This window comes from Macaca nemestrina, chromosome 20, assembly GCF_043159975.1.
Source record: "Macaca nemestrina isolate mMacNem1 chromosome 20, mMacNem.hap1, whole genome shotgun sequence".
Lineage (NCBI taxonomy): Eukaryota > Metazoa > Chordata > Mammalia > Primates > Cercopithecidae > Macaca > Macaca nemestrina.
Window position 1 is genome coordinate 55,863,311 of NC_092144.1, and position 21,371 is coordinate 55,884,681.

Genomic DNA, 21,371 nt, shown 5'->3' on the forward strand with positions numbered 1-21,371 from the left:
GGTGACAGAGTGAGACTCCGTCTAAAAGAAAAAAAAAAAAAGAAAAAAATACAAAAATTTGCCAGGTGTTGTGGCAAGCACCTGTGTTCCCAGCTACTCAGGAGGCTGAGGCAGGAGAATCGCTTGAACCTGAGAGGCAGAGGTTGCAGTGAACCGAGATCATGGCACTGCACCCCAGCCTGGGAGACAGAGCAAGACACCATCTAAAAAAAAAAAAAGTTTTATTTTATGTTATTTTAATTTTCTTGAGACAGAGTCTCACTCTGTTACGCAGACTGGAGTGCAGTGGCGCGATCTCGGCTCACGGCAACCTCTGCCTCCCAGGTTCAAGCAATTCTCCTGCCTCAGCCTCCGAGTAGCTGGGACTACAGGTGCCCGCCACCACACCTGGATAATTGTTTTGTATTTTTTAAGAGATAGGGTTTCACCATGTTGGCCAGGCTGGTCTGGAACTCCTTAATTCAGGTGATCCACCTGCCTCAGCTTTCCAGAGTGCTGAGATTGCAGGTGTGGACCACCGCACCGGGCCAGAAAGTTTTATTTTAATCCAAGTTAGAGCAAGATGGTTTCTATTGCTTGCTTCCAATGAAGACCTAAATAACAACGGTCCCTCATCACAAGCACTGTAACACACTGATATGGTTTGGTGGGGTCCCCACCCAAATCTCATCTTGAATTCCCAGGTGTTGTGGGAGGGAACTGGTGGGAGGTAATTAAATCTTGGGGCAGGTCTTTCACATGCTGTTCTTGTTGATAGTGAATGAGTCTCACAAGATCTGATGGTTTTAAAAAGTGGCATTTTGGCCGGGCACAGCGGCTTATGCCTGTAATCCCAGCACTCTGGGAGGCCGAGGTGGGCGGATCGTGAAATCAGGAGACCGAGACCATCCTGGCTAACATGGTGAAACCCCGTCTCTACTAAAAATACAAAAAATTAGCTGGGCATGGTGGTGGGCACCTATAGTCCCAGCTACTCAGGAGGCTGAGGCAGGAGAATGGCATAAGTAAACCCGGGAGGGGGAGCTTGCAGTGAGCCGAGATGGCACTACTGCACTCCAGCCTGGGTGACAGAGCGAAACTCCGTCTCAAAAAAAAAAAAAAAAAAAAAAAAAAAAGAGTGGCATTTCTCTGCACAAAGTCTCTTCTCTTCTCTGCCGTCATGTGAGATGTGCCTTTCATCGTCCAGTCTCAGGTATGTCTTTATCAGCAGCATGAAAACGGGCTAATACACTAATACACACACACATCCATACACATACACAACTGTGTAGGTACACACCATACAAATACACAGACCCGGACACACCATAGTGCACATGTCTTTATTTCTGGATGATATAAAAGAAAAAAAAAACACCCCAAACCAAACACCAGTGGATCCCCAAAGCAATGTGATTCCCTCATCCCACCCGGATAAATAGAGACTTCTGTCAGTCTACCCTCCCGCCCCCATAAACCCCTCTGCTATAGACATACTCTGGGTATATATTACTCTACTCGGCAATAGACATCTCCCGAAAATAGAATTCCTGCCCTGACACCTGACTCTTCCCTGGCCTCATCAGACCACCCGCCACTGTAGCACACTGGTGTCCTTGCCCCCCGTGGTCAGGGCCATGCTGTCATCCCACAAGAAGGCCACATTTGTCACGTGGCTGCTGTGTCCACCGTACTTGTGGCTGAGGGCCTGTTATAAGGAAAGAAGTAAGTAAAGAAAGGTCAGTGGGGACAATGCCACTCCATCATGGTCCTCTTGTCTTGACCCAGTTCTTCTCTGCTCTTCTCCTTTTTTTTTTTTTTTTTTTTTTAAATCACTTAGGTTAGAGTGAAGTCACTGAGGCATGAGCACAGCTTCAATGTAGCCTCAACCTCCTGGGCTCAAGGGATCCTCCCACCTCAGTCTCCCGAGTAGCTGGGATCACAGATAAGCGCCACCACACCTGGCTAATTTTTTTTACTTTCATAGCGATGGGGTGTCCCAATGTTGCCAGGGCTAATAAACCCTTGAAGAACCAACGGAGGCCAGGTGCAGTGGCTCACGCCTGTAATCCCAGCACTTTGGGAGGCCGAGGCAGGCGGATCACAAGGTCAGGAGATCAAGACCATCCTGGCCAACATGATGAAACCCGGTCTCTACTAAAAATATAAAAATTAGCTGGGCGTGGTGGAGCATGCCTGTAATCTGAGCTACTTCGGAGGCTGAGGCAGGAGAATCGCTTGAACCAGGGAGTCGGAGGTTGCAGCGAGCCGAGATTGTGACACTGCACTCTAGCCTGGCGACAGAGTGAGACTCCATCTCAAAAAAAAAAAAAAAAAAAAAAAAAACCAGAACAGCTGCGTGTGGTGGCTCACGCCTGTAATTCCAGCACTTTGGGAGGCCGAGGTGGAGGTGGATTACTTGAGGTCAGGAGTTTGAGACCAGCCTGGCCAATGTGGTGAAACCCCGTCTCTACTAAAAATACAAAAAATTAGCTGGGTGTGGTGGCACACGCCTGTAGCCCCGGCTACTTGGGAGGCTGAGGCATGAGAATCACTTGAACCCAGGCGGCAGAGGTCGCAGTGAGCCGAGAGCATGCCACTGCACTTCAGCCTGGGCGACAGAGGGAGACTGTCAAAAAAACAAAAACAAACCAACAAAAAACCCAGCAGGGCAACTGAATTGGTTTATTCAACAAGTTAATGGCATAAATAGAGGAAACAGCATGCACATGGGGAAGGCTGTTCTACATGCTGAGATTTGAGACATAAGCAAATGCAGTTTGGACCCTGATTCAAACAAACCAACCGTAGAAGGCCAGTCTGGGGCACATCAAGGAAATGTGAATATGTACTGGCTATGAGATCATATTTAGGGATGAGGCATACAAGAAATTAATGTTGCCGGGCACGGTGGCTCACGCCTGTAATCCCAGCACTTTGGGAGGCCGAGACAGGAGGATCGCCTATGGTTGGGAGTTCAAGACCAGCCTGACCAACATGGAGAAACCCTGTCTCTATTTTAAAAATACAAAATTAGCCAGGCATGGTGGCGCAAGCCTGTAATCCCAGCTACTTGGCAGGCTGAGGCAGGAGAATCGCTTGAACCCAGGAGGCGGAGGTTGCAGCAAGCTGAGATCGCGCCATCGCACTCCAGCCTGGGCAACAAGAGCGAAATTCTGTCTCAAAAAAAAAAGAAGAAGAAATTAATGTTAATGAGTAGGTGTGGTCAGAGGCTTGTGGATATGTAAGAATTCTTCTTTTTATTATTATTATTATTTTGAGACAGAATCTCACTCTTTTGCCCAGGTTGGAGTGTAGTGGTGCAATCTCAGCTCACTGCAACCTCCGCCTCCCAAGTTCAAGTGATTTCTCATGCCTCAGCCTCCTGTGTAGCTGGGATCACAGGCGCCCACTACCACCCACGACTCCTTTTTTTGCATTTTTAGTAGAGACGGGGTTTCACCATGTTGACCAGGCTAGTCTTGAACTCTTGACCTCAGGTGATCCGCCTGCCTCGGCCTCCCAAAGTGCTGGGATTACAGGCGTGAGCCACCGTGCCCGGCCAGAATTATCCTTGTTTTTTTAAACATGAATGCTTAATTTAGAGGGCTAAAAGATAGCCTATGTGTTTTTGTGTGTGTGGTGTTTTTTTGTTTTTTTTTTAAGACAGAGCCGCCGGGCGCAGTGGCTCAAGCCTGTAATCCCAGCACTTTGGGAGGCCGAGACGGGCGGATCACGAGGTCAGGAGATCGAGACCATCCTGGCTAACACGGTGAAACCCCGTCTCTACTAAAAATACAAAAAACTAGCCGGGCGAGGTGGCGGGCGCCTGTAGTCCCAGCTACTTGGGAGGCTGAGGCAGGAGAATGGCGTAAACCCGGGAGGCGGAGCTTGCAGTGAGCTGAGATCCGGCCACTGCACTCCAGCCGGGGCGACAGAGCGAGACTCTGTCTCAAAAAAAAAAAAAAAAAAAAAAAAAAAGACAGAGCCTTGCTGTCGCTCAGGCTGGAGTAAAGTGGCATGATCTTGGCTCACTACAGCCTCTGCCTCCCGGGTCCAGGCAATTCTCCTGCCTCACCCTCCCCAGTAGCTGGGATTACAGGCGTGCACCACCAGGCTTGACTAATTTTTGTGGGTTTTTTTTGAGACAAAGTCTTACTCTGTCACTCAGTGCGGTGTCGCTCAGTGGAGTGCAGTGGCATGATCCTGGCTCACTGCAACCTCCGCTTCCCGGGTTCAAACGATTCTCCTGCCTCAGCCTCCTGAGTAGCTGGGATTACAGGCACCTGCCACCACGCCCAGGTAATTTTTGTATTTTTAGTAGAGACGGGGTTTCGCCATGTTGGTCAGGCTGGTCTCAAACTCCTGACCTTAGGTGGTCCATCACCTTGGCATCCCAAAATGCTGGGATTACAGGCATGAGCCACCACACCTGGCTACATATGCAGTTTCTTAAAACTACAGACCAGGACAGGTGCTGTGGCTCATGCCTGTAATCCCAGCACTTTGGGAAACTAAGGTGGGAAGGATTGCTCAAGTCTAGGAGATCAAGACCAGCCTGGGCAACAGGGACCCTATCTCTATCAAAAATACAAAAGTTGGCCAGGTGTGGTGATGCACGCCTGTAGTCCTAACTACTCAGAAGGCTGAGGTGGGAGGACCGCTTGAGTCCAGGAGGTCAAGGTGCAGTGAGCCGAGATTGTGCCATGCCACTGCACTCCAGCCTGGGCAACAGAGTGAGACCCTGTCTGAAAAATAAAAAAAGAAGAGAAAGGAGAAAGAAGAAACAAATGAAATAAATATACCAAATCTGGTAATAGTTGAACATGGGTAACAGGTACAGGAGGGGTCACTGTACTAGTCTTTCTGCTTTTATGCATGAAAATTTCCTAGGAAAATGCTGAAACAACCCCTCTTCTGTTAGAACCAGAGAATGGTAAAATTAACGTCCAGATTTTTTGTATGTTTGTTTTCGTCTTTGTTTTGAGATAAAGTCTTGTTCTATCGCCCAGGCTAGAGTACAGTGGTGCAATCATGGCTCACTGCAGCCTCAACCTCCTGGGCTAGCAATCCTCCCACCTCAGACTTTCTTGTAGCTGGGACTACAGGCGTGCACCACCATGCCCAGCTAATTTTGTGTGTTTTGTAGAGATGGGGTCTCACTTTGTTGCCCAGCCTGGTCTTGAACTCCTGGCCTCAAGCGATCCTCCTGCCTCAGTCTTGCAAAGTGTTGTGATTACAGGTGTGAGCCACTGCACCTGACCTTGGCCTCCCTTAAAAACTTGTAAGATCTGGTTGTATATCCTGTGCCCAGGTACATAGAAGGTGCTCAATAAATATTTACTGAGTTAACAAGGATAAAAGAACCAAACAGCTCAGAATTACAGTTGCTCAGAATTTTAGAGAACCATGTCTTCGGCTGGGCACCGTGGCTCACGCCTGTAATCCCAGCACTTTGGGAGGCCAAGGTGGGTGGATCACGAAGTCAGGAGATCGAGACCATGGTGAAACCCTGTCTCTACTAAAAATACAAAAAATTAGCCAGGCATGGTGGCAGGCGCCTGTAGTCCCAGCTACTCGGGAGGCTGAGGCAGGAGAATGGCGTGAACCCAGGAGGCGGAGCTTGCAGGGACCCGAGATCACACCACTGCACTCCAGCCTGGGCAACAGCGCGAGACTCCGTCTCAAAAAAAAAAAAAAGAGAACCATGTCTTCAGCATGGCACACTCTGAAATTCATCCACCTTTGGATTAAGAAAGGCCCTTGGGATCAAGACCACTGTCCTCCTTGTACAGATGGGGAAACTGAGGCTCAGAGAAGGGGTGGGGTTGGACCAGAGCTGCCTGAATCTTGTCCCCACCCCTGCTTGCTACCCCTATCCACCCCCATCTCCCCAAGGGACTCACTCGAGGCTGACAGCACGGGTAACTAAACAGGTGAACTTTGCCAAAGTCATCAGCTGAAGCCAGCAACTTCCCATCATGGGAGCGGGCCACAGCATTGATATCAGTGCCATCCGCCCCCTCGGACCAGATCCCTGTGGGCAAGATGGAGGTAAGTTGTAAGATGTCAGCTGGAGCCAGGGACTGCCAAGAGAAGCAGACTGCCACACCAGCCACCCTAATTTGTTCCGACCTAGCCTGTATCTATCCAAGGATACGACCCAGAATGACCTTCTTAAAATGTGAATCCGAGCCTGCCCCTGCTCTGCTCAAAACCCTTCCATGGCTCCCTGGTGATCTTAGAAGAAGGTCTATGGTTCTAAGCCTCAGCGGGCCCCATGCACTGCTCCAGCCTCATCCCTCATCAGTGCTCCCGTTAAACTCTGTAATGATTCGGCCACCCTGCCTCCCTGCATTTCTCCGAATGCCAAGCTCTGTGACACGCCTGGGCTTTTGTATGTGCTATTCCCTTTGCCTAGAGACTGCTTTCCTTCTTCACTGCCCTGGAAAGTAACTCCTCATCCTCCAGGTCCTAGCTCAGATGTCTCTTCCTCCAGGAAGCCCTCCCTGATTCCCTCCAAGACTAGGCCAGATGCCCCACCCTAGGTTTCCCTGTCCCAGCCCTGCTCACTCTGGGTCAGCACTGTCTGGGGACAAGTCTGCCTCCCCAACTGGACTGAGAGCCCCAGGAGAGCAGGGCCCTCAGTCATGGTCACTGCCAAGCCCATAGCAGGCACAGAACTGCTCAGGGAATATGTGTTCGCTGATTTCGTGCCTGAATGAATGGCTGGCTAGGGCACCGGCAGTGTGGTCTCTCCTGGCCAGTCACCACACCCATTTGGTTTCATTTTATTACAGCTCTAATCAGTCATCTCACCCTACCCTTTCCTCTTACACAAACACAGCCCACATGCAGTAAAGGAGTGAGCTTCCTACACTGGAGGTAAACAGTAAGACTCTGGAAACCACCAGCAGGGATGTCTCTCAGAACTCCTGTCCTCAGGGAGACCTCTCTCATCCCAGAACTCACCAAACACCCCAAACCCCAGGACACAAGTAGCTGTGGCCCATTCCATGTTCCTCACAGCATCTGCACTGGTGATCTGCTTACAGGTAGCCGGGTCCCCTGGGGCAGAAAATGGGAGGAGACATTCAGAGTTGGAAGAACTACACAGGAAACCCGTCCCTTTCTTAGACAGTGGGAGCTGAGGTCCAAGACAGAGGAGGCTAAGGTCCCAGGGCTCATTCCACCTGTCAGGACTGGCTGAGAAGGCTGCATGCTGGGTCTTCACAGCCAGCTGCATAAGCGGGAGCATCTGCTTTGAAACCTGCATCTGGCAGGGCGTGGTGGCTCATGTCTGTAATCCCAGGAGGCGGCATGAGCCACCGCGTCCGGTTGGATCACCTGAGGTCAGGAGTTCGAGACCAGCCTGGCCAAGATGCGGAAACCCCATCTCTACTAAAAATACAAAAATTAGGCTGGGCGTGGTGGCTCATGCCTGTAATCCCAGCACTCTGGGAAGCCGAGGCAGGCGGATCACCTGAGGTCAGGGTTTAAGATCATCCTGGCCAACATGGCGAAACCCCGTCTCTACTAAAAATACAAAAAAAAAAAAAAAAAAAAAATAGCTGGGCGTGGTGGCAGACACCTGTAATCCCAGCTACTCAGGAGGCTGAGGCAGGAGAATCACTTGAACCTGGGAGGTGGAGGCTGCAGTGAGCCAAGATCACACCATTGCATTCCAGCCTGGGAGACAAGAGGGAAACTCCATTTCAAAAAAAAATACAAACAGAAATATTAGTTGGGCATGGTGGTGTGCTCCTGTAATCCCAGCTACTTGGGATGCTGAGGCAGGAGAATAGCTTGAACCCAGGAGGTGGAGGTTGCAGTGAGCCAAAATCGTGCCACTGCCCTCCAGCCTGGGTAACACAGTGAGACTCCATCTCAAAAAATAAAAATTAAACAGCTGGGAGCGGTGGCTCACACCTGTAATTCCAGCACTTTGGAGGCCGAGCGGGCGGATCACGAGGTCAGGAGATTGAGACCATCCTGGCTAACACGGTGAAACCCCGTCTCTACTAAAAATATTAAAAAATTAGATGGGTGTGGTGGCAGGCGCCTATAATCTCAGCTACTCGGGAGGCTGAAGCAGGAGAATCATTTGAACCCGGGAGGCGGAGCTTGCAGTGAGCCAAGATCGCACCACTGCATTCCAGCCTGGGGGACAGAGCAAGACTCCGTCTCAAAAAATATATAACAATAATAATAATAAATAAAAATTAAAAATTTAAAAAATGTAAAAAAGAAACCTGCATCCCTGCATCCTACTCATCCAACCAGAAAGGGGAGGAACTGACTAAAAGTGGGGTACACCAGGGGGAAAATAAGCCAGCAGTCCCTGAATTCCAAATCAGAACCAGCCTTGAATGCTAAGGGAGCGAGACCTGAAGCCCCTGCCTCCTGTCCCAGAACTCAGGGAAGTCTGCAAATGAGACGGAGGAAGAAATGTCTCTGGGTCCCGGAGAACTCACAGTACAGAATCTCATAGTCCCCGGAGTTGGTGACAAAGCAGCTGCTGTCCTGGGCCCAATCCAGGTGGGTGATAAAACTGGAATGGCCCTGCGGGGGAGGGAAGGGATGGTGTTAGAGCTGCAGAGGGCGGAACCAAGGAGAGGGGGACAGGATTAAATCAGGAAAGTGGAAGGTCAAATACAGAGGTAGGGCAAGAACACAATGGGACTAAAGGAAGGATACACAGGCCTTTGGAGTGTGGGGGCAGGGCCAGACTACTGTGGGCGGGGCCAGACTGTGATGGGCAGGGCTAGACAAAAAGCACTTAGAACACAATGGGAGTTTAGAACAGGTGGGCAGAGCTAGACACAGAGGAGCTGGCTTCGAGAATGTGAGGGGCGGGGCTACACAGAGGGGCGGTCTCGGAACGTGAGGGGCGGGGCTACACAGATGGTGAGCTTAGCACGTGGGGGCGGGGCTACACAAAGGGGCGGGCTTAGAACACGAGGTGGTGAATGTGTGGGCGGGGCCAAGACTCCTTGCTCTGATCAGGGCACAGTCAGTTGAGTGTTGAAAGCTGCGCTCCCTTGAGGTAGAAAATTGGTTAATTCTGCACCCCCTGGGCGGGGTGGCGGCGCGGGCTGGGGGCCACTGCCCACTCACCGAGCACTTGCCCAGGCGGCTGACCTTGCGGCCGCCCTGGTCCACCGTGTACACGTACACCAAGTTGTCGTGGGAGCCCACGGCCAGGTACGCCCCGTCTGGGGGAGGGGGAGGGGGGCTATGAGGAGGCACCCAGGCTCCGCCCCCTCCTTGCCCAGACTCAGCCCCCTCAACAGTCCCCAGCTCCATCCCCACTGCGTCCCTCATAGGCCTCCCTTCGAAGGCTCCACCCCTCCCCCTGCCAAGAACTCTGAGCCTCTGTCCCCTGGCCCTGCCGCTTGGGTGTCCCAGGCCTGCCGCTTACCTGGGGAGAATTTGACCACTGAGATCTGTTCATTGCCGTCTGTGTGGATAGCCACCAGGTCATGGGTCTCCGTGTCCAGCAGCAGCCATCTTGAAGGAGAGGGCGTGGTGGGGGGGAGGAGGGGTCAGATGATCTGACAGAGAGGGGCGGCAATTTGTGGGGTCTGAGGGAGGGATCAGAAGGACCCCAGAAAAGATCTGGGCTGGGCACGGTGGCTCAGGCCTATAATCCCAGCACTTTGGGAGGCCGAGGTGGGTGGATCACTTGAGGTCAAGAGTTCAAAATCAGCCTGGCCAACATAGCGAAACCCCGCCTCTACTAAAAATACAAAAATTAGCCGGGCGTGGTGGCGCATGTGCCTGTAATCCCAGCTACTCGGGGGGCTGAGGCACGAGAATTGCTTGAACCTGGGAGGCAGAGGTTGGAGTGAGCTGGGATCATGCTACAGGACTCCAGCCTGGGCAACAGAGCAAGACTCTATCCCAAACAAAACAAGGCCAGGTGCGGTGGCTCATGCCTGTAATCCCAGCACTTTGGGAGGCTGAGGCAGGTGGATCACTTGAGGTCAGGAGTTCAAGACCAGCCTGGCCAACATGGTAAAACCCCATCCCTATTAAAAATCAAAAAAATTAGCCAGGCATAGTGGTGGCCACCTGTAATCCCAGCTACTCGGGAAGCTGAGGCAGGAGAATCGCTTGAACCTGGGAGGCGGAGGCTGCAGTGAGCCAGAGGAATATTGAGGGATCGGGGCTTGCTAAATAGTGGGATTTGGGCAAGTAGGAGAGAGGGAAGAAGGGCCAGTTACCCAGGGAGCAGAGAAGCCCTCCCGAAATGCCGTCCTCAGCTTTACCTGCCAGTCACTGTACCCACAGCCAGGACAGAGCCACTGGGGTGGAAGCCGGCTGAGCGGGCAGGGTCCTGAGAAGGGAGAAAGAAGAGGCAGTGCTCAGAGCTGGGGCCCCATGTCCATCTGGCCATTCTCCTGCCTCAGGGCCAAGTCTAATCTTGGGATGAGGGCTCTCCCCTCCCTCTGCTGCCCTTTGGGACACCACCACCCCAGACACCATGGCAGCCGTTCCTCTTTCCATTCCTGTAACATGTTAGTCTGAACAGAAGACATTCCTCCTGTCACCGCTGTCCCTGGAACTTTCCTTACTCCTCTTCTAAATTCCCACAGCTTTATTCATCCAAGACAACTTCTTTTTTTTTTTTTGAGACGGAGTCTTGCTCTGTAGCCCGGGCTGGAGTGCAGTGGCCGGATCTCAGCTCACTGCAAGCTCCGCCTCCCGGGTTCCCGCCATTCTCCTGCCTCAGCCTCCTGAGTAGCTGGGACTACAGGCGCCCGCCACCTCGCCCGGCTAGTTTTTTGTATTTTTAGTAGAGACGGGGTTTCACGGTGTTAGCCAGGATGGTCTCGATCTCCTGACCTCGTGATCCGCCCGTCTCGGCCTCCCAAAGTGCTGGGATTACAGGCTTGAGCCACCGCGCCCGGCCCCAAGACAACTTCTTTAGATAATTTCCTAGATGTGGGAATGCTGGGACAAAGGGCATCCAGAATTTTAAGACTCTTTTTACTTTTATTTTTAATTCTTTTAATTTTTATTTATTTTTTTGAGATGGAGTTTCGCTCTGTCGCCCAGGCTAGAGTGCAGTGGCACAGTCTCAGCTCACTACAACCTCTGCCTCCCAAGTTCAAGCAATTCTCCTGCCTCAGTTTCCCAAGTAGCTGACATTACAGGCACCCACCACCACGCCCAGCTGATTTTTGTTTTGTTTTGTTTTTTGTAGAGATGGGGTTTTGCCATGTTGCCCAGGTTGGTCTCAAACTCCTAGATTCACACAATCTACCTGCCTCGGCCTCCTAAAGTGCTGGGATTACAGGTGTGAGCCACCACACCCAGCTGAAATTTTTATTCTGTTTACATTTTAATTAACTGTGAATAGCCATGTGTGGCCAGTGGTTACCCTATGGGACAGTGTAGCTCTACACTTGACTGTTGCAGCAGTCACACCTTCCTTGAACTCAGCGGCTCCTGACTCCCCGCTCCTCATGGCAGCTCCCGACAGGATGGTTCTGTGTCGTCCTGGGCTCCCTTCCAGTCAGGAACCTACTCCTCCACCCCTTCTGAGAGAGCTTCTAAGCACCCAGTTCCCTGGACAAAACCCCCACCCTGCTTAAAACGACCTTGTTTGGGCCAGGCTTGGTGGCTCATGTCTGTAATCCCAGCACTTTGGGAGGCCAAGGTGGGCGGATCATGAGGTCAGTTTGAGACCAGCCTCACCAACATGGTGAAACCCCGTCTCTACTAAAAATACAAAAATTAGCTGGGTGTGGTGGTGTGTGCCTGGAATCCCAGCTACTCGAGTGGGAGGCTGAGGCAGAAGAATCGCTTGAACCCGGGAGGCGGAGGTTGCAGTGAGCCGAAATCATGCCATTGCCCTCCAGCCTGGGTGACAGAATGAGACTCCATCTCAAAGAGGAAAAAAAAAAAAAAAAAGACCTTGTTTGGTTTCAGTCTAATGTGCTGAGATCTGACACATGGGGAAAGGTAGTTCTGTTAGGACGGTGCGTTTCCAGTCCCCGGGCCCCTCACCTCGATGATCCTGCTCCACAGGGGCTGGTGGGACTCTGAGCTCCACAGATGCACCAGCTTATCCTGCCCGCAGGTCACAAACTGGGCCTGACCGGGGTGTGTGGCCAGGCCCCACAGCTCTTCCACATGGCCCTGGTGGAAAAGGAGGACAGCAGGATGGAGACAGCAGCCCTGGCCTTTTCCCACCCAACCCTAATGCCAGACAAGTGCTGGATAACTCACCCTGCCCCAGCGGGACCCAGGGAAGACCTTTCCCGGTGTGTCCGAAGGGGGCCTCGATTGGGCATCTGAACCCATGCCCTAGTGTGTGACTCAAGGCAAACCCTGCCCCTTCTCCAGGGACCTCTGCTTTCTTCTTTGCACAATGGGAGGCAGGAGGGCATGGTGGCTCAGAGCTTGATCTCAGGGGTCAAACAGGCTGCACTCTGGCCACACGCCTCCCAGGTCTCCAGCTCCAAGGATCTGGGAAGGCCCTCGTGGAGTCTGCCTGCAGCCAGACAGAGCCCAGAAGTCTGAGGGGCCTCACGGAGGGCACTAAACCTGATGGCTCTGACCCTCGGCCTTCTATTACTGACCGAGGGCAGTCACCTAGGCAGGTGACGTCTCCTTGGAACCTCAGCTTGATCGTCTGTAAAATGGAGCCAGTTGGTGTGTGTGCCTCATAGCATTCTTGTGCTCACTCAAATCGTGGATGGAAAATGCTGGCCGGGTGCGGTGGCTCAGGCCGGTAATCCCAGCACTCTGGGAGGCTGAGGCAGGAAGATTGTTTGAGCTCAGGAGTTCGAGACCAGCCTGGGCAACGTGGCAAAACCCCATCTCTACATAAAATACAAAAATTTGCCAGGTGTGATGGTGCACACCTGTAGTCCCAGCTACTTGGGAAGCTGAGGCAGGAGGATCCCTTGAGCACAGGAGATGGAGGTTGCAGTGAGCCAAAATGGCACCACTACATTCCAGGCTGTGTGATATAATAAATAAATAAAATGCTAAACATAAGGATAATTCAGAGAATGTGGTCACAAAATGGAAATGTCTAACTATTATTATTTACAACAAAGTTTTTTTTTGAGACGGGATCTCACTCTGTTACCCAGACTGGAGTGCAGTGGTAGGATCTCAGCTCATTGCAACCTCCACCTCCCAGGTTCAAGCAATTCTTCTGCCTCAGCCTCTTGAGTAACTGGGATTACAGGCACACGCCACCATGCCCAGCTAATGTTTTGTATTTTTAGTACAGATGGTGTTTCACCATGTTGCCCAGGCTGGTCTCGACTTCTGATGTCAAGTGATCTGCCAGCCTCGGTGTTCCAAAGTAATATTAATATTACAATTAATAATTATTATAGCCAATATAATAGTATGGGCTGGGCGCAGTGGTTCATGCCTGTCATCCCAGCTGTTTGGGAGGCTGAGGTGGGTGGATCACCTGAGGTCAGGAGTCTGAGACCAGCCTGACCAACATGGCGAAAACCTGTTTTTAATACAAAAATTAGCTGGGTGTGGTGGTACATGCCTGTCATTCCAGCTACTCGGGAGGCTAAGGCAGGAGAAGCGCTTGAACCTGGGAGGCAGAGGTTGCAATGTGCCAAGATTGTACCACTGCGCTCCAGCCTGGGTGACAGAGTAAGACTCTGTCTCAAAAATTTAAAAAAAAAAAAAAAGTATAAATAGAGTGCTTCCCGGTAGGTGAGTTATTTAACTGGGTCAGGGACAAGGGAGGGAGGGAGGAGGCCAGGAAGGGAGGAGCAGGCATTTGAGCTTCGAGAAGAAATGCGAGCAGACTCCAGCAGAGCCTTCCCCAGTCTGTGGAGCTGGAGACCGAGAGGTGTGTGGCCAGGGTGTCTGCAGCCATGGGACAACCTGTAGGGACACTCACCAACCTGAAGGATGCCACCCCCAATCAGAGTGGCAGGAGGCAGCACAGTTGGAGCAGGGGCCTGGGGCCCCTCTGCTGTGCTCAGAGTTAAACTCTTGGTTGCTGGATCCTGGGAAGGGGTCCTGGGTCAGGGCCAGGTCAGAGAAGGGACACAGCAGGGAGGTGAGGAGAACTAGGAGTGGGGAGGGGGAGTGGATAATGCAGGGAAGACAAGGGGAAGAGTTGGGAAGAGGGGAGGGGTGAAGTGGAGGGAGGCGCACCTGGACCAGCAGCGAGAAGCCCGTGTGCATGGAGCCCTGCAGGATGGAATTGCGGGTGGTCCCCACGTACAGTGTGTCTCCGTGGCCCTCTGCCACAGTGCGCACAGGGCCAAAGTCCTCGGGGACCTGGGTGGGCAGATAAGAGGGAAGATGAGTAGGATGCACACAGGGGTGGGCGTGGGGTGACATGCTGTGGGGAGGAGGGTCTGGTGTTGGCAGCCCTGGTGAGATGGGGGGGTCTCTCCACCCCCATCTGAGCCCACTGCCCCTCCTCACCTCCACTTCCTGCAGCTTGCTGTAGTCAGAACCCCAGAGGACCACCCGCCGATCACGGCCCCCTCCGGACACCAGCGTCCCGTCCCGCAGGGCGCAGAGCCCAAACACGCCACCGTCATGGGCGCCCAGCACCGCCTGTGTGATACGGTTCCCACCTGCAGGGCGGCCAGGGGCAGGGTCAACAGGGAGAAGCGACCTCTGTGCTGACCCCTGAAAGCATCTTGAACTCTCAAGCCTATGTCCATACATTCTCACCCACCTTTCCACCTTTCTTTTTCTTTTTTTTTTTTTTTTGAGACGGAGTCTCGCTCTGTCACCCAGGCTGGAGTGCTGTGGCCGGATCTCAGCTCACTGAAAGCTCTGCCTCCCGGGTTCCCGCCATTCTCCTGCCTCAGCCTCCCGAGTAGCCGGGACTACAGGCGCCCGCCACCTCGCCCGGCTAGTTTTTTTTCATATTTTTTAGTAGAGACGGGGTTTCACCGTGTTAGCCAGGATGGTCTCGATCTCCTGACCTCGTGATCCGCCCGTCTCGGCCTCCCAAAGTGTTGGGATTACAGGCTTGAGCCACCGCGCCCGGCTCTTTTTTTTTTTTTTTTTGAGACGGAGTCTGGCTCTGTCGCCCAGGCTGGAGTGCAGTGGCGTGATCTCGGCTCACTGCAAGCTCCGCCTCCCAGGTTCATGCCATTCTCCTGCCTCAGCCTCCCAAGTAGCTGGGACTACAGGCGCCTGCCACCGCGCCCGGCTAATTTTTTTTTTTATATATTTTTAGTAGAGACGGGGTTTCACTATGTCAGCCAGGATGGTCTCGATCTTCTGACCTTGTGATCCACCCGCCTCGGCCTCCCAAAGTGCTGGGATTACAGGCTTGAGCCACCGCGCCCGGCCCCATCTTTCTTTTTCTTTTCTTTTCTTTTTTTTTTGAGACAGAGTCTCTCTGTCGCCCAGGCTGGAGTGCAGTGGTGCTACCTCGGACCACTTCAACCTCTGCCTCTCAGGTTCAAGTGACTCTCCTGCCTCAGCCTCCCAAGTAGCTGGGATTACAGGTGCCCACCACCACACCTGGCTAATTTTTTGAGTTTCTAGTAGAGACGGGTTTCACCATGTTGGCCAGGCTGGTCTCAAACTCCTGACCTCAAATGATCCACCTTCTCGGCCTCCCTAAGTGTTGGGATTACAGGCATGAGCCACCATGCCCGGCCCCACCTTTCCACCTTTCTATCTGCTCTTCCACCCACCCAACCACCCAAGCACCTGCCACATACCCACTCAAATACAATACCTTATCATCCATTCATTAAACCATCTGAACTAACATCTACCCATCCATCCATCCACCCTTTGGCCCATACACCCACCCATCCATCCATCCACTCACTTATCTACTGGTCTGTTAGATGAACACTATCCACTCATCCATTCATCACCCATTCATCCACCAGACTATCCATCCATCACCCTACCCATTCATCCACCCATCTCTCTACTGATCCATCCAGTCAGCCACCCTGCCATCTATCCATCAACCCACCTCTCATCCAATCATTTGCCCTCTCTCGTTTTTTGTTTTGTTTTGTTTTGTTTTTTGAGACAAAGTCTTGCTCTGTTGACCAGGCTGGAGTGCAGTGGCACGATCTTGGCTCACTGCAACCTCTGCCTCCTGGGTTTAAGTGATTCTCATGTCTCAGCCTCTGGAGTAGCTGGGATTACAGGCATGTGCCACCACACCCAGCTAATTTTTGTATTTTTAGTAGAGACAGGGTTTCACTCTCTTGGCCGGTCTCAAACTCTTCGACTCAAGTGATCTGCCCGCTTCGGACTCCCAAAGTGCCAAGATCACAGGCATGAACCATGGCACCCAACCTAATAAAGACAATTTTTTAAAAAGAGAGGGCAGGCTGGCTGAGCGCGGTGGCTGATGCCGGTAATCGCAGCACTTTGGGAGGCAGAGGCGGGCAGATCACGAGGTCAGGAGATTGAGACCATCCTGGCTAACATGGTGAAACCCCGTCTCTACTAAAAATACAAAAAATTAGCTGGGTGTGGTGGCAGGTGCCTGTAGTCCCAGCTACTTGGGAGGCTGAGGCAGGAGAATGGCATGAACCCGGGAGGCGGAGCTTGCAGTGAGCCGAGATGATGCCACTGTACTCCAGCCTGGGCACAGAGCGAGACTCCGTCTCAAAAAGAAAAAAATAAAAAGAGAGAGAGGGCAGGCTGAGGCGGGTGGATCACTTGAGCTCAAGGGTTCGAGACCAGCCTGGACCACATAGCGAAACCTCATCTCTATTAACAAATACAAAAATTACCTGGGCCTGGTGGTGGGCACCTGTAGTCCCAGGTACTTGGGAGGCAGGAGGATCACTTGAGACTGGGAGGCAGAGGTTGCAGTGAGCTGTGATGGCACAACTGCACTCCAGCCTGGGTGCTAGAGTGAGACCCTGTCTTAAAAAAAAAAAAAATCCTTTATTAAAAAAAATTTTTTTTTTGTTTGAGACAGTCTCACTCTGTCCCCTAGGCTGGAGTGCAATGGTGCCATCTCTGCTCACTGCAACCTCCACCTCCTGGGTTCAAGCGATTCTCCCACCTCAACCTCCTGAGTAGCTGGGATTACAGGTGCTCGCCACCATGCCAGGTGAATTTTTCTATTTTTAGTAGAGATGGGGTTTTGCTATGTTGGCCGGGCTGGTCTTGAACTTCTGACCTCGTGATCTGCCTGCTTCGGCTTCCCAAAGTGCTGGGATTACAGGTGTGAGCCACCGTGCCTGGCCTAAAAACTTTTAAAAGTAAAGATGAGGTCTCACTATGTTGCCCTGGCTGGTCTCAAACTCCTGGGCTCAACCAGTCCTCCTGCCTCAGCCCCTCAAAGTGCTAGGATTATAGGCGCTAGCCACCTCAACCAGCCCATCCTCTCTTTCAGTCAACTACCATTCACCAGTTGATGCATCCTTCTATCTATCCATTTTAGGCAAGGCGTGGTGGCTCACGCCTGTAATCCCAGAACTTTGGGAGGCCGAGGCGGGTGGATCACTTGAGGTCAGGAGTTCAAGACCAGCCTGAGCAACATGGTGAAATCCCATCTCTACTAAAAATACAAACATTAGTTGGGTGTGGTGGCATGCGCCTGTAGTCCCAGCTACTCGGGAGGCTAAAGCAGGAGAATTGCTTGAATCCAGGAGGCGGAGATTACAGTGAGCCGAGATCGCACCACTGCATTCCAGCCTGCACAACAGAGTAAGACTCCATCTCAAAAACAAGCAAACAAACACAACACAAACAAACAAACAAACAAACACAAAAAACAAACATCCACCCATTTTCTATTTTCCCATCTATCTACCCATTCACCCCTCTATCTGCCCATCTGGCAATCTGCCTATCCATTCTTTTATCCATTAACCCATTCAATCAATAATTCTTTAACCAGTATTTGCTCTGGGCCCAGGTTCATATGGGGACACAGTGGTGACCAAGGCAACCACACACCCTACCCTTGCAAGGCTCACTGTAAGTCAGCGCTAACCCCAGGTGTTCAGGCCCAGAAGACTCAGGCGCACACCCAGGAGACTGAGATCCCATAGAGGGCTCCACCCAGCCAGGTGAGTCAGGGAGGGCTTCCTGGAGGAGGAGATAGCTGAGCAAGGATCTGGAGGTAGGGTAGGAGTCAGCTGGGACAAGAGAGGACGGGAAAATGTTCCAAGTGGAAGGAACAAGTTTCTGTTGCAAAAAGCAGAGAGTAGGCAAGAACATGGATAACTGAGGGAACTAATAGAGATTTGGTGTGATTAAGTGTAACATACAAGGGCATGCATGTCAAGGCAGGAGACGGCAGGGCCAGATCGGGCAGAGTCCTGGAGGCCTCAGTGAGGAGCATGGACTTGTCATAAGGGAACCTGGGAGCAATGGAAGGGGAGGGATTGGGTCAGATTTACATTTGCTTCTGGGAACAAACCTAATTGGAGGTGGCGAGGCTGAAGGCTGTGAGGTCAGGAAGGAGACCGAGAGAGGAGAGGAAGAAACAATAATTCTCTTTAATTCCCATCCTTCAAGACTCAAATGTGGTTTCACTTCCTCCAGGTAAGCTGGGCTCTCTTTTTTATTTTTACTTTTTTTATTTTTTGAGATGGAGTCTTGCCCTGTTGCCCAGGCTGGAGTGCAGTGGCACTGTCTCAGCTCACTGCAGCCTCTGCCTCCAGGGTTCAAGCGATTCTCCTACTTCAACCTCCCCCACCCCCGTGTAGCTAGGATTACAGGCACCCACCACCATGTCCGGCTAATTTTTTTTTTTTTTTTTTTAAACAGAGTCTTGCTCTGTAACCCAGGCTAAAGTGCAGTGGTGCAATCTCAGCTCACTACAACCTCCACTTCCCAGGTCCAAGCAATTCTTACGCCTCAGCCTCCCAACTAGCTGGGATTACAGGCACACGCCACCACACCTGGGTAATTCTCTTGTATTTTCAGTAGAGACAGGGTTTCACCATGTTGGCCAGGCTGGTCTCGAACTCCTGACCTCAGATGATCCACCTGCCTTGGCCTCCCAAAATGCTGGGATTACAGGCATGAGCCACTGCGCCCAGCATATTATTATTTTTTAATTTTTTGTAGATATGGGGTCTCACTATGTTGCCTAGGCTGGTCTAGAACTCCTGGGCTCAAGCAATCTTCCTGCCTCGGCCTCCCAAAGTACTAGCATTACAGGCATGAGCCACTCTCCCAGCCTCAACCCATTAGTTTATTAATAAAGTCATCCATTGGTTGGAACAAGCATTTCTTCACTCAACCGTTGGCTAAGACAATCAAGTCATTTATTCATCCAATCATTGATTAACTTCTTGGAACAATCTGTTCTTCATAACACATTAATCCATTGGCTGAAACAACCATCCATTCATTCACTCATTCATTCATTGCTGTATAGATCCACTGCCTAAAACAAAACCTATTTACTAACATAGCTAGCCATTAGTGGTAACAACCCACTCATTTGTTCCTTTACCTAGTCACTCTCCCTTTAAGGAGGATGACACATTCATTTACTTATTCTTCCATCCATTTCCTAGGATCACACCTTCATTCATTCCTTCGTTCGCTCATTCATTGATCCACACTCTGGGACAAAGCATCTGCCCATCCGTCCTTCCTTCCATCCGCCCATCCATCCATTCATCATCTAACCACAACTGAACTAACCCATTCATTGATAATCTGGACTTGATCCCTAACAGGGGATTTCCAGAGGTCAAGGCGGAGGGGAGTCAATAAAGATTTCCTGGAGATGGGGATATTTGAGCTGAGCCTTGACGGGGGTGTTGGAATTGGACATCCGTTTACACTCATTCCACACAAGCAGCATTCCACGAAGGGAGGCAGAGCCAGGAGTGTTTGGGAAGACTGGATTGGGGACCAAACAAATAGGGTGACACTGACCTTTGCCCCAAACATAGAGGTTCCCCCCAGAGTCCCCCGTGACCACGTCGCCACCTTCCAAAAAGGTCACACACAGCACATACTTCGGTTTCTCATGTTTCTAAGGTGGGGGAGGAAAGGAAGGTTTCAGAGCGTCACTGAAGCAGGTAGCCTCCCAGAGGTCATCTGTCACCCAGGACCGTGGCCAGGCAATCCCCTGTATGCATTTGGGTGCAAGGCTCTGCGTGGAGCATCACTTCTCCCACCTGCCTCCATCCCGCCTGCAGTGCTCCGGTGGCCTAGAGGTTCTGACCACAACTGTCTCGCTTTCCTACCCCTGGGCCCACTTCCTGCCGTCTCTCTGGTCCCCCTGACTCTTTCTCTTGAGACATAGTCTCACCTGTCATCCAGGCTGGAGTGCAGTGGTACATATCGGCTCACAGCAACCTCCACCTCCTGGGTTCAAACGATTCTCCTGCTTCAGCCTCCCAAGTAGCTGGGATTACAGGCCTGCACCATCACGGCCGGCTAATTTTGTTTAGTTTTTGTTTTTGTTTTTGAGATGGAGTCTCACTCTGTCGCCAGGCTGGAGTGCAGTGGCACAATCTCGGCTCACTGCAACCTCCACCTCCTGGGTTCAAGCGATTCTCCTGCCGCAGCCTCCCAAGTAGCTGGGATTACAGGCGCACGCCACCACACCCGGCTAATTTTTGTACTTTTTTTAGTAGAGATGGGGTTTCACCACGTTGACCAGGCTGGTCTTGAACTCCTGACTTCGTGATCCACTTGCCTCCACCTCCCAAAGCGCTGGGATTACAGGCGTGAGTCACCGCGCCCGGCCTGGTCCCCCTAACTTCTCCACTCCTGTCAGCGCCTCATTCGTCCTATCTCTCCTCCTCCCTCCTCACCTTCAGTCTCTCTACGTCCGCTTCCCTGCCTCACTCCACCTTCTCAGTGTCTCTGTTTCATCCCTCTGCCCAGTGTTCTCTGGGCTTCCCTTTTTAGGGTGGAAGCCCCATCTCTCACCAAAGGCAATGACCCCTAGGAGAGGAAGCCCTGTGTCTTCCCACCTTCTGCTTCCCACTCAGTTTGTCTGCCTCAGCTTGTGGCTCTCTCAGCCAGGCAGCCTCTGAGTTCTCTGATTATCCCTCATATTGACAACTGCAGCACCCCAGTTTTTTTTGTTTGTTTGTTTTTGTTTTTTTTTTGGAGACAGGGTCTCACTTTGTCACCCAGGCTGGAGCACAGTGGCACCGTCATGGCTCACTGCAGTGTCAACCTCCCTGGCTCAAGCGATCCTCCCACCTCAGCCTCCCAGGTAGCTGGGATTACAGGTGCGCACCGCCATGCCGGTTAATTTTTGTATTTTTTGTAGATATGAGGTCTCACCATGTTTCCCAGGCTGGTCTCGAACTCCTGGGCTCAAGGGATCCTCCCACCTCAGCCTCCCAAAAGGGATTACAGGCGAGAGCCACCTCGCCACAGTACCCATTTTTTGAGCATTTACTATCTGCTAGGAGCTGCTATACTCTTCATCCCTTTGAATCCTCACGACTTTTTTTTTT

General features: G+C 51.8%; 1 protein-coding gene across 5 annotated transcripts in view; it reads right to left on the reverse strand.

Moving 5' to 3' along the window:
• Positions 1–1,295: 1,295 nt before the first annotated feature.
• Positions 1,296–21,371, reverse strand: part of LOC105478673 (EMAP like 2) — a 37,972-nt gene continuing 17,896 nt past the window's right edge. For all 5 annotated transcript variants that reach the window (XM_071087157.1, XM_071087156.1, XM_071087159.1 and 2 more), the window contains 11 exons: positions 19,828–19,927; positions 14,407–14,561; positions 14,131–14,256; positions 11,995–12,126; positions 10,251–10,318; positions 9,401–9,489; positions 9,097–9,194; positions 8,454–8,541; positions 6,952–7,047; positions 5,886–6,016; positions 1,296–1,687 (listed from right to left, as the gene is read on the reverse strand). In XM_071087157.1, coding sequence (XP_070943258.1) covers positions 1,562–1,687; positions 5,886–6,016; positions 6,952–7,047; positions 8,454–8,541; positions 9,097–9,194; positions 9,401–9,489; positions 10,251–10,318; positions 11,995–12,126; positions 14,131–14,256; positions 14,407–14,561; positions 19,828–19,927 — 1,209 coding nt within the window. In that variant the 3' untranslated portion in view covers positions 1,296–1,561. The remainder of the gene's footprint in view (positions 1,688–5,885; positions 6,017–6,951; positions 7,048–8,453; positions 8,542–9,096; positions 9,195–9,400; positions 9,490–10,250; positions 10,319–11,994; positions 12,127–14,130; positions 14,257–14,406; positions 14,562–19,827; positions 19,928–21,371) is intronic.